The following is a 12,792-nucleotide window of genomic DNA, read 5'->3' as shown; positions in this document are numbered from 1 at the left end:
TTTCTGCTGAGAAGACTGTATCCCAAAGGCAGCTGCACCAGAATTTTTTCATGTGGAAAACTGATGAGTGCAAGTCAGTTCCTTTTTTTTTTTTTTTTAAATAGGGGATTGACATGAAGATGAAGAAAACCAGCAGAAAACTGAATTGAGCAATTCAGCAACTTCTGGGTGATGCTCTGGAAAATTTGCTTATCTTGCTCTCTGAATGTGTGTGTTCCCTCTCATCTCTACTCCTGACTGTCATGTGACTTATAACACAGGTGGAGGAATGTACTATTTATTAAGAATTTTCAGTTAATTTTTGGCAATTAGATGTGGTTGTCAAGGCTGCTTAGGTACCTACCTCATACAGAAATTCACATGTATGGTACAGTATGTCTGTGGTATCACGGGATGGATCTGTGTGAGAAAAGAGCTCAGCACCATTACAGAATCCTGTCTTAAACTTCAAATGAGAAATAATTAATACTCAAACTTTTTTGTGTCTTCTGAAAATGCAGTCCTACAGATACAGTTTTTCTCCACCAAGACTGCTTCAGAAAGAGTCTTTCTGAATATACTGTGTGTGCGCACACATGGAATAAATACTTATTTTTGCATATCATGCCTTTAAAGAAAATACTAGTGTCAGGAGTAAAACTGGAGAATAAGGCATTATTTGTAAGACTCATTTCTGCTTTGGTAGCTGAAAAAGAGAATCAGCCTCTCTTAGTGTTTTTTTTTTACTTAAAGTGATCAGCTCCCGACTTGTGCACAGTACAGCAGAGCTGTTTTCTGGGGCAGTTCTGGAGTAATGCAAGTGTTGTAGAGTTGTTAGAGCTACACTGAAGAGAAAGAAAATGCTACAGTGAGAGAGGAATGGGGAAAACACAGAAACATTTACCATACTGTGTACATTAAACATATTGCTGGTCTTTCAGGCTTCCTGGTAATTTTAATCTACTGTATTGACCAGCAGGCTCATTAGTGACTTACCAGTGCACTGAAATGTGGCCTTCTGTGCATAGGGGAGGTTCACTGAAATAAAATACAGGGTTTTCAAACTATTGACAAGAAGAACAGTCACTGGAAACTGGAAAAAAACCCCACCAGGCACCTAGATTAGAAGACCAAAACTGACACAAGAGTAAGCAAGATTTAGCAGTGTCTTCAAGAAATGGTACTATACTCTTCTGCACCTATTAGAAGACCTGTTGGTCTGCTGTTTATACCGTGGTAACCAAACTATGTAGAAATTTGGAATGAAAAGCAGTACACAAAAAGCTTTAATTTGAAGAGGAAGGCTCTTCCAGGTAGAAGTAACCAGACAGAAAACTGAACTTTAAAACTTTTGATGCAGGAGCAGATAATCGTGAGAGCTGCATTCCCTAGTCAATTCTCCTTTCAACTTGTACATAGATGAAGGGATCTGCAGCAACTTTGCTGCACTGATAGCAGAAGCAGGTGTGCCAATAAACAATAAATGTTACAGGAAATACACCATTTCCCCTTCATCAGGCAGTGCTGCCCTGCTACAGATTGCTAGTGCAGTGATTAGCAGATCACTTGGACACAACTTTCTATAATTCTGTATTTCCATGTACAACTCATTACTCACGTGGATGAGCCCTTTTCTGGGTGCTTGCAAAGCATCTCAAAACTCGTCAGCAGAGCTGGAGCATTCAGCTCTGCAGCTGGTGACAAGAATAGGTGCCTTAACTACGTGAAGTGATATCTGAGTAAGTGGGTTAAAAGGGAATAAATCAGATTTCACAAATTCAGTACCTAAAATTAGTTGATTTTTTTTGGCAATTGATGCCTTTAATCTCCTTATGCCTCACTTCCCCTTCTGTAGAGAGTAGCACCATGTCAGATTCCAGACAAACTGCAAAAAATACTCATTACTCTTCAGAAAGCTGGCAGACAGAGTGATGAAAGCCCCAATAGAAAAGCCCTTAAGAAAATGAGTTCTATGTTTTGTGCAGCATCTCAGTGACATGCAGTAAATAAAACATGTGCTTCCCCACCAAATGGATTCTGAGTCTTTACCGTAGTCAGAAACATCATCCATCACTCCCATAGATTAAAGACCAAGAAGAAGGAAAGCAGAGCGCATAGTTACGGTGTAATACCGGCAAACAATATTTTTTAGTCTTAGCTTTCGTGTGTTCGTCTCCAGAGGGAGACGTTTGGGATCTGTGTTGGAGCGTCGGTCGCAGGGTGGCAGCCTGGACCCGCAGGAGCCGCCGCCCGCGGGGTCCGCGGGGCGCGCCGGAACTGCTGCCCACCCTGCCCTCCCGAGGATGTCTTTCCGAAACTACGTTCGCAGCAGAATTTTCGGCAATTTTCACATCGAATTGTCGATAATTACGGGAGCATGAATACATTTCCGAGAGAAATATGATCCGCTGCGTGACCGACCTGTCATGGGAGCCAGAGTACAAAAATTCTCTGCTTGTGCATTAGGCGGTTTTATATCACAGCTGCCAACTGTGGTAAACTTCCAGTACAGCTTTACACCTTCCTAGGCACCTTTCAGTACTCGTTACACCTTGGTTGCTGTGAGCAGGGTCTCGCAGGCAAGTGTCTGGGAAAAGGCCATGCCTTCCACTTCCTTATGTGTGGCACAGTGTGTGTGACCTGAGAGCAGACCCGAGGAAACATGGCAGAATTGCGGGATTCAGTCTATTTTCCAGCAAGTAATTTTCTCTTGAGCAGCAGTTTTAGGATGTGTCATGGCTGAAGGAAGCAGTAACAAACACGGGGGAGAGGGTATTCAGAGCACTAAGGATTGCAGTGGCCAGGGTAGGGTTCTGCCCTGAAACCCTAAATGATAAATAGCACCAACTTTAGCCTCTTATGGCTGTTGCCTAATCTCCATTCTGAAAATATTCTTCACTTAAAAAGAGTAGAAGATTTAGGTTTCTCATAGGTCTCAGAAAAAGAGATGTAGTCTGTAATTAATAATTTTCCTAGTTTGCTGAACTGTTACCACTCTTTTCTAAGGAAAAAAATTACTTCACTGCATCTTTAAACCAGTACTTTGGCACAGTGCCCTAGAATAAGATTGCCCATACATCATCCATATGTTTTCTAAAAAGCTGTACAGTGAAATCAGACAGAGCTTCACTCACAGAATGTCATGCCTCACATGCAACTCGTTAATAAGAAACGTAAGTGGAATGGAGATAAAGAAACAGTAAAATAAAGTGCCTTCATGACCTGTAGTACTTAAAAAAATCTAGTGCAGCTTCCAGATTGACTGCCATGCAGTATCTCTCCAAATATGTGCTAACAATGCCAGCTGGATGTTCTTCTAGGTTTTTCAGCCACCATGTCCAGAAACAGCAAGAAGTTTGCAAGTTTTGCTTGGATAAGTAGCTATCACTGTAGATTTTAAATCCTCTTCTACACTGTCAGCTCCCCTCTTCTCTTCTGCCGGTAATGCTTAGCTGTACAGATGAATCTAATTTTTTAACCATTATTGGAGAAGAGCCTAAAGAGCAGTTACAGTGTAAATTTTACTAACAAGTTTTGATAATTCACATAAGAAAAAAGTATTTTCACATTTAAGAATTAAAAAAACCCCAAAAGGTAAAGGCAAATCAGGGTGCTAAAACTCTAGTGTTCACTAGCATGTGTTTTACATAGAAAATACAGTGACTTAATTTCAGCTCTTAATTTTAATTGACTTGAATATTTGGTTCTGGTTTTGGGGTTTTTTACTGGTTTTTTACACTACATGAATCCACACAAACTCTGAACTATATAATGACATAGTCTTTAAAATTTTAAAGTATGTCCTAAAGTGCAATTAAATAATTAAATAATAAAGGTGCTTTTACATTGCTCAGCAGTGACGTTCCACACAACTTTTACTGCTAATACATACGTAGTCTTTCAAACAAGTTTCCACAGGTATTTGAATGGCAAGCTAAAAATCACCAAAGCTGCTTCTCTGTAGCATGACACATGCTTAATCCTAATCCATTGTAGTGTGACAGACATTACTGACCTAAAGACTCTCATAAAACTTAGATAAATATAACTTTGGCAAGGAAGAAGCTTTTGCAATTTACCACATTGATCTATAAATCCTCATTAATTCTACAGTGCACTGCTTGATTAGAAAACAACTTAATCAAGATGCTTCCCAAGGAATCAATTTATACCTAATGATACTTGGTAGCAAGGACAGCTGCTTAATTTGGATTGTAATTTCAGTTAATTGGGACACCTTCAGGTGACGTGGGTGGCAACCTGTGTGTTACAGGTCAGTGCATCCTCCTTATGGCACCTTGCAGTTGTCCCAGTCTGCCCTCACTTAGAGCAGATTCACAACAAGGTGCCAAGAATTACCCGACACCACTTGCCAGTGGATCACAGCCACCTTCCCATCATTCTGAAGGACATCCCATGGGTCAGACTATTTAAAACAGGCAGATGCTTAGTACAGTACAACCAGAGGGAAAGGTGTGTAGCTACTTGGTCAGCCTGGTTTAAATGAAAATATTCAGCCCCTACAATAGCCAAGATTCTTACTTCTTAAAAAGGCTTAAAAGATTAATCAATAACATATGGAAGGTAGTACCATGTCTTTTAAAATGTGCAATTACATGTTGTTCATTAAAGCATAATCTTATCTGGAATAACTACTGAAAACGAATTTAAACATGCTCTCTAACTCCACCAGCTTAGACTGAATAACTAGAATTCAGCATTTAATACAATAAATATTAGCACATAGAGCCTGTTAGGATGGAGGATGGTCTGATGGCTTATTAAAATGAGAACTATGATTCATAAAGCTTGTGTCTTCCTTTTTACGTGAATTTTCTATTGCACTATGAAGTCTCTGGTACATTGTTTTCATAAGGTGCAGCTTTAGTAAGAGATAAAGAACATTCAGTGCCTTCATGCAGGTTCAGATGTTCCAATTTTGCCATTGCATCTGTACAAAATTAGAGCACAAAACCTGAGGTGCTGAAATTTGATTGCTGCTGGAAAGTAGCTGGTTGCCTGTCTATGCAGTTATTAAAAATGACAGAATGGCTTGGGTTGAAAGTGACCTTAAAGATCACCTAATCCAACCTCTCTGCCGTGGGCATAGACACTTTCCATTGGACCAGGTTGCTCAGAGCTCCATCCAACCTGGCCTTGAACACTTCCAGGGACGGGGCATCCACAGCTTCTTTGAGCAACCTGTGCCAGTGCCTCACCATGCTCAGAATAAAGAATTTCTCCCTAATATCCAATCTAAATCTCCCTCTTTCAGTTTAAAATCATTGCCCCCTTGTCCTGTCACTACAGTCCTTAGTAAAAAGTTTCAGTCTTTCTTATAAACCCACTTTAAGTACTGAAAGGCCAAAATGTGATCTTTGGGGAGCCTTCTCTTGTCCAGACCAAGAAACTCCAACTCACTCACCATCTTCACAAGAGAGGTACTTCAGCCCTCTGATCATCTTTGTGGCCTCCTCTGGACCCTCTCCAACAGGTCCACGTTCTTCTTATTTTGGGGACCCCAGAGCTGAATGCAGCACTGCAGGTGGGGTCTTATCAGAGCAGAGTGGAGGGGCAGAATCTGCTCCCTCATCCTGCTTCTCTTTAGGCAGCCCAGGATTATTGTAGAGACCAGTGTCTGAATTCCAGAGAGCTGAGATTACGAGTAAAGCTCAAATAATCTGTTTTAGCCTGTACTTGCAATTAAATTGTTTAGCTGATTCCCTCTCAACAAAACATCATCTAGAATTGGAGATAACAGCTCAAATAAAGGAAAGGACAAAGAGGGAAGCTGCATATTACTTCCACTGAGCTCTGCTAATGGAAGCAGAGAACACCCAACATTATTTGGACACAAAGTGAGCTAACCAAATGTTAGAAAAACACACCCTTATTGATTGCTTTTGAGAAAAGCCTGTCATCTTTTAGAACTGATGGTATATACACCACCTATGACAGCAGTGTCACCACAGCTTTCTTAATTGCTGTCACTGGAAACTTCCTGTAAACTAGTGATTTAGCGTTTTTATAGACAGCTTCAGAAGATTCTTCCCAACTAACTGGTTTGTTTTTATTCATATATAAGAGGATCAAGGCCACAGCTAAAAATAATACTGCCTTGCTTTCAAAAGTGAGAAAGAAACAGGCTGTTTTCCTTGTAACATTAGGAAAACAAAAATTTGCATGAGAGAGAGCAACTTAAGAGTATGCACTAAATATATTTCACACAAAACTGCCTGTACTCCAGTGTTTCAGATGGCTATCCTGGAGATTTTGCCGTATGTGACAAAAGAAACTAGCTCGCAAAGGATTTTAAGTTTGGGGTTTTTTGGGGTTTTTTTTTCTTTTTCCAGAAAAAGGGGATTTATAAAATCTCACTGGGGGAAGAAATCTTACCTTGTGCTCCACTATCATTATGCTTATTCCCCCATAAACCATCTTGCAAAACCACCACAAGGAGCCTAAAGCCTATTTTCCGACCTCAATGCCAGCAGCAGCCTATTACAACACCTGCAATGACGAAAATGAAAACTGTTTCATAAAACCCTGTGGCAATTACAGCTGTGTACACTCTGCTTATAATAGCAGTTTAAAAAGGACATTAATTATGCTCTGATCATCAAACTGGACCGATTAGTCATGATGATGTTACACAATGATTCACACTCCAGATGACTCATACAGAGAGGGTAATTATCCAGCAGGACTTCCGTAAGTCTGCTTTTAAATACGAGAGCTCATTACAGAACTGAGGGTTCCTGTTGTATGAATGAAAAAGGAATTGTGGAGAAAAAATGAAAATCAGTACTTCCAATCAGGTAGTATTAGATGCCTATCCTGACTAATTTGCATATTTAATTTGAGACACAGGTTTCCTCTTAGCTGTGACCATGTGTTTTATTAAGGAAACACCTTGCAGTTTTGTTTACAAGAAAAATTCCTCTTTAGATGTTCAAGGTTGACTTTGTACATGTATGCAGATTATTAGGCTTAAAAAAAAACCCCAAACAACCTTGTGACATAGCAAAATATTTTTCCAGCTTCCATACAAAATAGCATTTCTTTCTCTGCTGGTAGAACACATTAAAATTTTTACTGTATTAACTGGCCCATGTAACTTTTACAAAAGTTGTATACAAAAAAATGCAAGCAAAAATTCCAAAGTACACTCCGACAGCCAATGCTCTGCGAATACTTTATTACACAAATTACATTCAGGTTCTGAAAATAGTGTTCTAACAGTGATACCATCTAAAAATAAGACATTCCAGAAACACATCAAGGTAGGAAGAAGAAAAAAATTAAATAGAGGCTTTTTTCTTTCCTTCAATGCAATATCATGTTAGTGATCTAAAAAAATAGAAGACGACTTAGCAGCTTCATTTTCTTGTGGCACTGTATATTCTCTGTACTGCAACAGGTTAAGGATATTGAAGAGGAAAGGCACAAAACAGAAATTGGCAACTGAATAATTATGGAAAATATATTTTGATGAAGCAGATAGTAAGACTTATTTACAAGATCCCCATATTTGATGATAAATACTACTGCTTTAAATCAGTCCTGCAATTAGAAGACTGTGCTTTATTAAGATGTTCACATAAAAACCAAAGCACTGATCTGGAATTTCCATACACTCCTCCACTTAAAAAGCGTAACTAAAACCAACAAAAATTAAAGGAACCAGTGTACAGCCCCACACAGACTAGAACAGTTTACAATTAAATACACGAAGTCTTAAACGTGCTTAAGGGAAAAAGAATCTGACATTTTGGGTTGAACCATATAATGGAGAACTCAAAGGTTGGTTTCAGGATGATGAAGGTGCTGGTGGGAGTGGAGATGCTGAACACTCTTCCTCGGAATCTGTGCCATCATCTTCATCTTTTTCTTGATCACTTCCTTCAGTGCTCAGCCGGTCAAACCCTTTTCGGCTGTAGCCTTTGTGACTTGCAAAGAAGTTCCCAAGGTTAATTCCACCACTGCCTTTCCCTGTGGAAAGGAAAGGATTTTTGTAAGGTTTGCTTTAACTCTAAGGGGGGAATAAAAATCTATCTACTAATTAAACAGTATAATGGTGATTATTTAAAGTGTTCGTCCAGAAACTGTTTTTAAAGATTGAGCGCAGGAGCCACGTAAGTTGAGTGTATGTATTAGGAAAAAAGAAGGAAATTCATCTTTGAAGGAGAAGTTTCAGACTATGCTTTTTTAGCATCCATTATTTCGTTAAGTCTACACAGTTTACTGGTGTTCCTACCCATTTGCTCCTAGTTTCAAAGTGCTTCATTTCATTCATCAGATTCACAATAACTCATAGCTGCTGCTCTCCCACTGGTAGTGACTCATACTCTTTAGTGGGCAGATAATGACAGATGAAAGTTGTTTTAAAAGACGTTTTCAAAAACCCCTGATCTTTGCCCCCAATCCCTCCTCTGAGAAAGTTCCATCAAATCTGTTATTCAACAAGAATACAGAAAAAAGCCTCCAGTTACTGTGTTTGAAAACATCTTCGATGACTACTTACCTCTAAGTCTGCCTAAAATTCTGCCTGAACTAGAATCAAGTTTGTGTTCCCCATCAGCTGAAAAATAAAGTAAATTTCAAAAATAAGCTAAACCCCCAATGTTCTATGATCAAATAATTACCTGCATTTTCTGATAAAAAGCACAGACATTCAACAAGCCAATCAGCAGCTCTAAGAAGCCATTTATGGCAGTACTGCTGTAGTCTAGAGTGTTAGCATATTTGATATGCTATCTAGCACATTTGATGTGCTAACACTTTTGAATACAAAGAGTCAGGAAGCTGTATGTTGAAATCTTCAAATAAAATATATCCAATTCAGTTGCACAGCTGTATTAGATTGCTGAATGGCCTACTCTGTCACAGTAGGTCCTGACCAGTGGCAGAACTGTGTTGTCTACTTCATATAGATTTTCTTCTCTGGATGTAAGTATCTTGATAAAACAATTCCATGATACAAAATAACAAGTCTAGTGATCAAATGTCTATCGCAGTCTGCCAATTTATGAAAAATAATGCTACTATACAATACAAATTTAGAACCAATTTACATAACTTCTAAGTACCTATTAAAGCTTTCAGAGCAATTGATGAAGGTGCATTTTGGAAGCATGTCTGACTCACAGAACTGACCAGGTAAAACAATAATATATAATCCCTTGTAATAGTATCTGCTTTGATTTTGCTTGTATCTCTAGAATACCCATGGAGTCTTTTGTTCTCAGCAATTTAAAGATCCCATACCAGAAAATCAAACTATGCTTGCAGTATTAAAATTTCTGAATTCTAGACAATACAACATTAATATATTCTATTAATTTTTGGGGTAACAATTTTTGCCTTGACACCAATTAAAGTTTTTGATACGTGTTCTGAAGAGATGCTAGTTTGAGATGCAATATTAAAGGCTCAGGGGGCTGCAGGTGCTGTGTCCTTGCTGATCCTTAGTTTGCATGCAGCAGCACTGCAACTGTTCAGGAGGGCAAAGGCACAGGGAGCTGATCTTGTCATACCCTCACCCCTCAGTGTTCAGTGATACTTGGAACTAGAATAAGAAAAGCCTGTTCTCTAGAACAGTTACTCACAGTTACCTCCATAGACAGTTGTCTTCCTCCACCGAATAAATACTAAAATTGCCAGAAGGACAACAACAGGGATAATAAGAAGAGTTGTAATAAGAACAAAGGAAACTCCAGTGCTGCTGGCCTCCTGGACCAAGTGTTTATCCGTATTCTTTAGAGGGTCTGTCGATTCTGGCTTGTTTTTCAATCTGGCTTCTACAATTGTCTCTGATTCTTTAAAAAGAAAACAATTTCTGTATGTAATCCATATGCATTGAGCAACGCAGAACAAGGTGCTACAGGAAACAACAAGCTAGGATACCTTCAGTGCTTTGTAACAAGGAAATAGAAGACAAACTCTTATGGAGACATTTTTGGCTCTTGCTGAGGTTATCCCAAATATAAGGCAGAGAAAGTCTGAATGATACCTTCCCCTTTTCTCAAATGGGGAAAGGAGTTGTGTCAAACAGAGTTTTGTCCTAAAAAGTACCTACTATTTAAAATACAGGAAATTACCCCAATGACCCATCTTTCCAAATAAGCATGTGTTGTAGTATCAATTAAATATCTCCTTATGACAGAAACACTTCCGCAAGAAATACAGAAAGCCAGTATACGTCATATTATCATAAACAAAAAGGAAAATTTTAAAGATCTTTCTAATAAAACTGTGACAAAGGGTTAAATTTTCAGAACTGTTATACTTCATGAAGGAATTTTGGCTCTACAAATCTGGAGAGCTTTTGAAAACAGCCTCCAGTCATTCCTGACTAATTTGTTAACTCTATGCCTACAAGGAGAAAAACTATTTCAGGGAAAACCTTTATGATGTTGCATATGCTTCGTGATAACTTTTACTAAGTAAAACTGTCTAGCTATATATTTTGAAGTCAGACTGAACAGCATGTCTTAACAAGCAGCTGCATCACAAACACTCTGAATCAACCCTGTTTTGATTCTGTATCAAAATTAAAATGATGTTCTATTCTGAAGGAATAGCAAATGGTTCAGTCAACACTCAACACTAATAAAATGATAACAATATCATTGTCTTCACAAGTACAAGGATAACAATGACACAATGAAAACAGCTGTCTGTTCAAGTAGTAGTTACTGCTAAGGAAAGTTTTCCTCCATCATCTTTCCCTCTGGGCAAAGCTATAGTTCTCCATATATTCTTTCCCCATGTCATAGCAGTACAAGCACTAGTAACAGTCTGTCACCAGAAGGCTGTGAGATTGCAGGCCACTCCTGCCCATTTATTAAGCAGATGACACAAAGTCCATTGGCTCTTTTTTCCCAGTGGAATTGAAAGATGTTAATTTCAGTCTATCTACTCTAACCAGTTTTAGACATTGTTACTTAAAACCTTTTTCTTACCCTGGTGTTACTATTGCATTTTTTCTCTAGGACATTAGAAGAGTCAGCTAAAGAAAGCCAAAATGCATTTACATATCCCTAGATACACAGCATGCTGTAATTTCAACACTTCCTTTTTGAGTGCTTCAGGCAGGCTGATGTACCAACAGAGATAAAATAAAAGGATAACAGTGATGGCAGTAAGGATTTCACTGTTTCATAATGTTAGCCTTTCTCACTCTATATGCTTTCAATTGGCAGTTGAGATTTTTTTGACTTTTCTCTGTCTACATATACATGGCTGAAGCAAACTGCATAACCTCTGAATTTAACCAAAGAAAACCAGTTACAAACATCTGAACATTTTACATGCCTTTATAAATAATACCATAATCTGGTACTGTTTTTCTGAAAGTGAAATGAGCTGCAGAATAGAAAAATTACTTTTCATCTACCTTAATTGATATTTTACCACTTTCAGTCTCCTGTGTGTACTATCTCCTTATATTGTTCCTACATGCTTTCATTTTCTTTTTTCTTTTTTTCCATTTTCATGCAGATCAATTAAATTAGAAGTGTAGTAAATCTATGGAAAGAAATGTAAATACAAAAAAACGGTATTTCTTGCCATATGGTGTGACTGACAAGGCTATGTACTGAAAGACACAGGAATATAAACCAATTGCCATTTCAAATAACCATTTTTTTGGTGGTGGAGGGTTGTGGAGAAAGGATGGTGGGGAGTAACTATCACAGCTGTATTTCAGAGCTATTTCTGCATCTATGGGAGCTGCCACAGATACCAATCTGGACCATACCAGATGGTAGAATGGAATTAACCTACTAGTTAAATTTTTATCTTAGTTTCTGTGACAGTGAAGCACTTGTCATCACTGAAAATGAAATGTTTAGGTTGACTGTGAAATAGCATCTACCAGGTAACAGTGTTACAAGTTTTTTTCTAGTGCTTCCTATAGCAACTCAAAAAAACCAAACAAACTAGTCAGCATTTTTTCCCTTCAGCTTGGCAGAAGCTGCACTAGTCTACGTGAACATACTGATCCCTTCATTTTCATTATGAATCAGACTAACCTTTTGTTTCCTGTACCTCAATACCAGCCTTTTTAACTGACCGATGTTCCATTTCTGTAAAACAAAATCATTCTTCAGGACAACTGATTTCAGAAAGGCACTACTGACATTTTCCTGCTAGCTTTCTCAAATGTACAGTACAATCCTACAGTAAACATTCCCATCAATACCTGAACTTCACCATGGAGAGTCAATATAAACTACTCAATAGCTCACAAGGCCATAGAAAAAAAGAAAGAGCTTGATTCATGAAGGGTGCTTGCAACAATCAACTTTTATGAAACAGAAAGATTTTATGGGTATGCCTAAAGGTTCATGGATTCCCACAAAAGTAAAACTGTTTATTATAATCAAAATCATAGTGATTTAAAGGCTGGCTGAATCAGGGTTTCTTAGCTACTGCTCTTTTATACTTCAGCAAAAACTAAAAAGAAAATTTTATACAAGGACTCCCTCATCTAACCTGTAAAAATTCCATTACTTTTTTATTCTCATGTTTCTTTGAATAAAAGCTGATAATTGGTCATGTTCAGTTTACTAGATGCAGATAAAAACATATCCAATTAGAATTACAGTTTATGTGGTCCAGTCTCCTGTTATTAAGAGCAACTGATACCAAATGCCCCAAAGGAAAATCCATGAATTATGAAGAGACAAATAAGGAATAACTAGCTTAGTCATTTATAGCAGTGGACTCTAACTGGATGACTAACATCCTGAACCCTAAGGCTTTATCTCCGTCATACATTTTTTTATCCCATATAATGCAGCAGTGGAT

The 12,792-nt window shown here is 38.2% G+C and overlaps 1 protein-coding gene across 15 annotated transcripts in view; it reads right to left on the bottom strand.

The window, feature by feature from the left end:
• Nucleotides 1–7,143: 7,143 nt before the first annotated feature.
• Nucleotides 7,144–12,792, bottom strand: part of PAM (peptidylglycine alpha-amidating monooxygenase) — a 122,393-nt gene continuing 116,744 nt past the window's right edge. For 5 of the 15 annotated variants that reach the window (XM_017730492.1, XM_017730491.1, XM_017730489.1 and 2 more), the window contains exons 23-26: nucleotides 12,015–12,068; nucleotides 9,588–9,797; nucleotides 8,504–8,560; nucleotides 7,144–7,971 (exon numbers count right to left, since the gene is read on the bottom strand). In XM_017730492.1, the coding sequence (XP_017585981.1) occupies nucleotides 7,790–7,971; nucleotides 8,504–8,560; nucleotides 9,588–9,797; nucleotides 12,015–12,068 (503 nt within the window). In that variant the 3' untranslated portion in view covers nucleotides 7,144–7,789. The remainder of the gene's footprint in view (nucleotides 7,972–8,503; nucleotides 8,561–9,587; nucleotides 9,798–12,014; nucleotides 12,069–12,792) is intronic. The other 10 variants (XM_008630785.2, XM_008630789.2, XM_017730497.1 and 7 more) reach the window with 8 other exon arrangements.

The sequence above is a fragment of the Corvus brachyrhynchos genome, unplaced genomic scaffold, assembly GCF_000691975.1.
Source record: "Corvus brachyrhynchos isolate BGI_N302 unplaced genomic scaffold, ASM69197v1 scaffold33, whole genome shotgun sequence".
NCBI classification, from domain to species: Eukaryota; Metazoa; Chordata; class Aves; order Passeriformes; family Corvidae; genus Corvus; species Corvus brachyrhynchos.
This window is presented reverse-complemented; position numbering and strand designations above follow the sequence as displayed.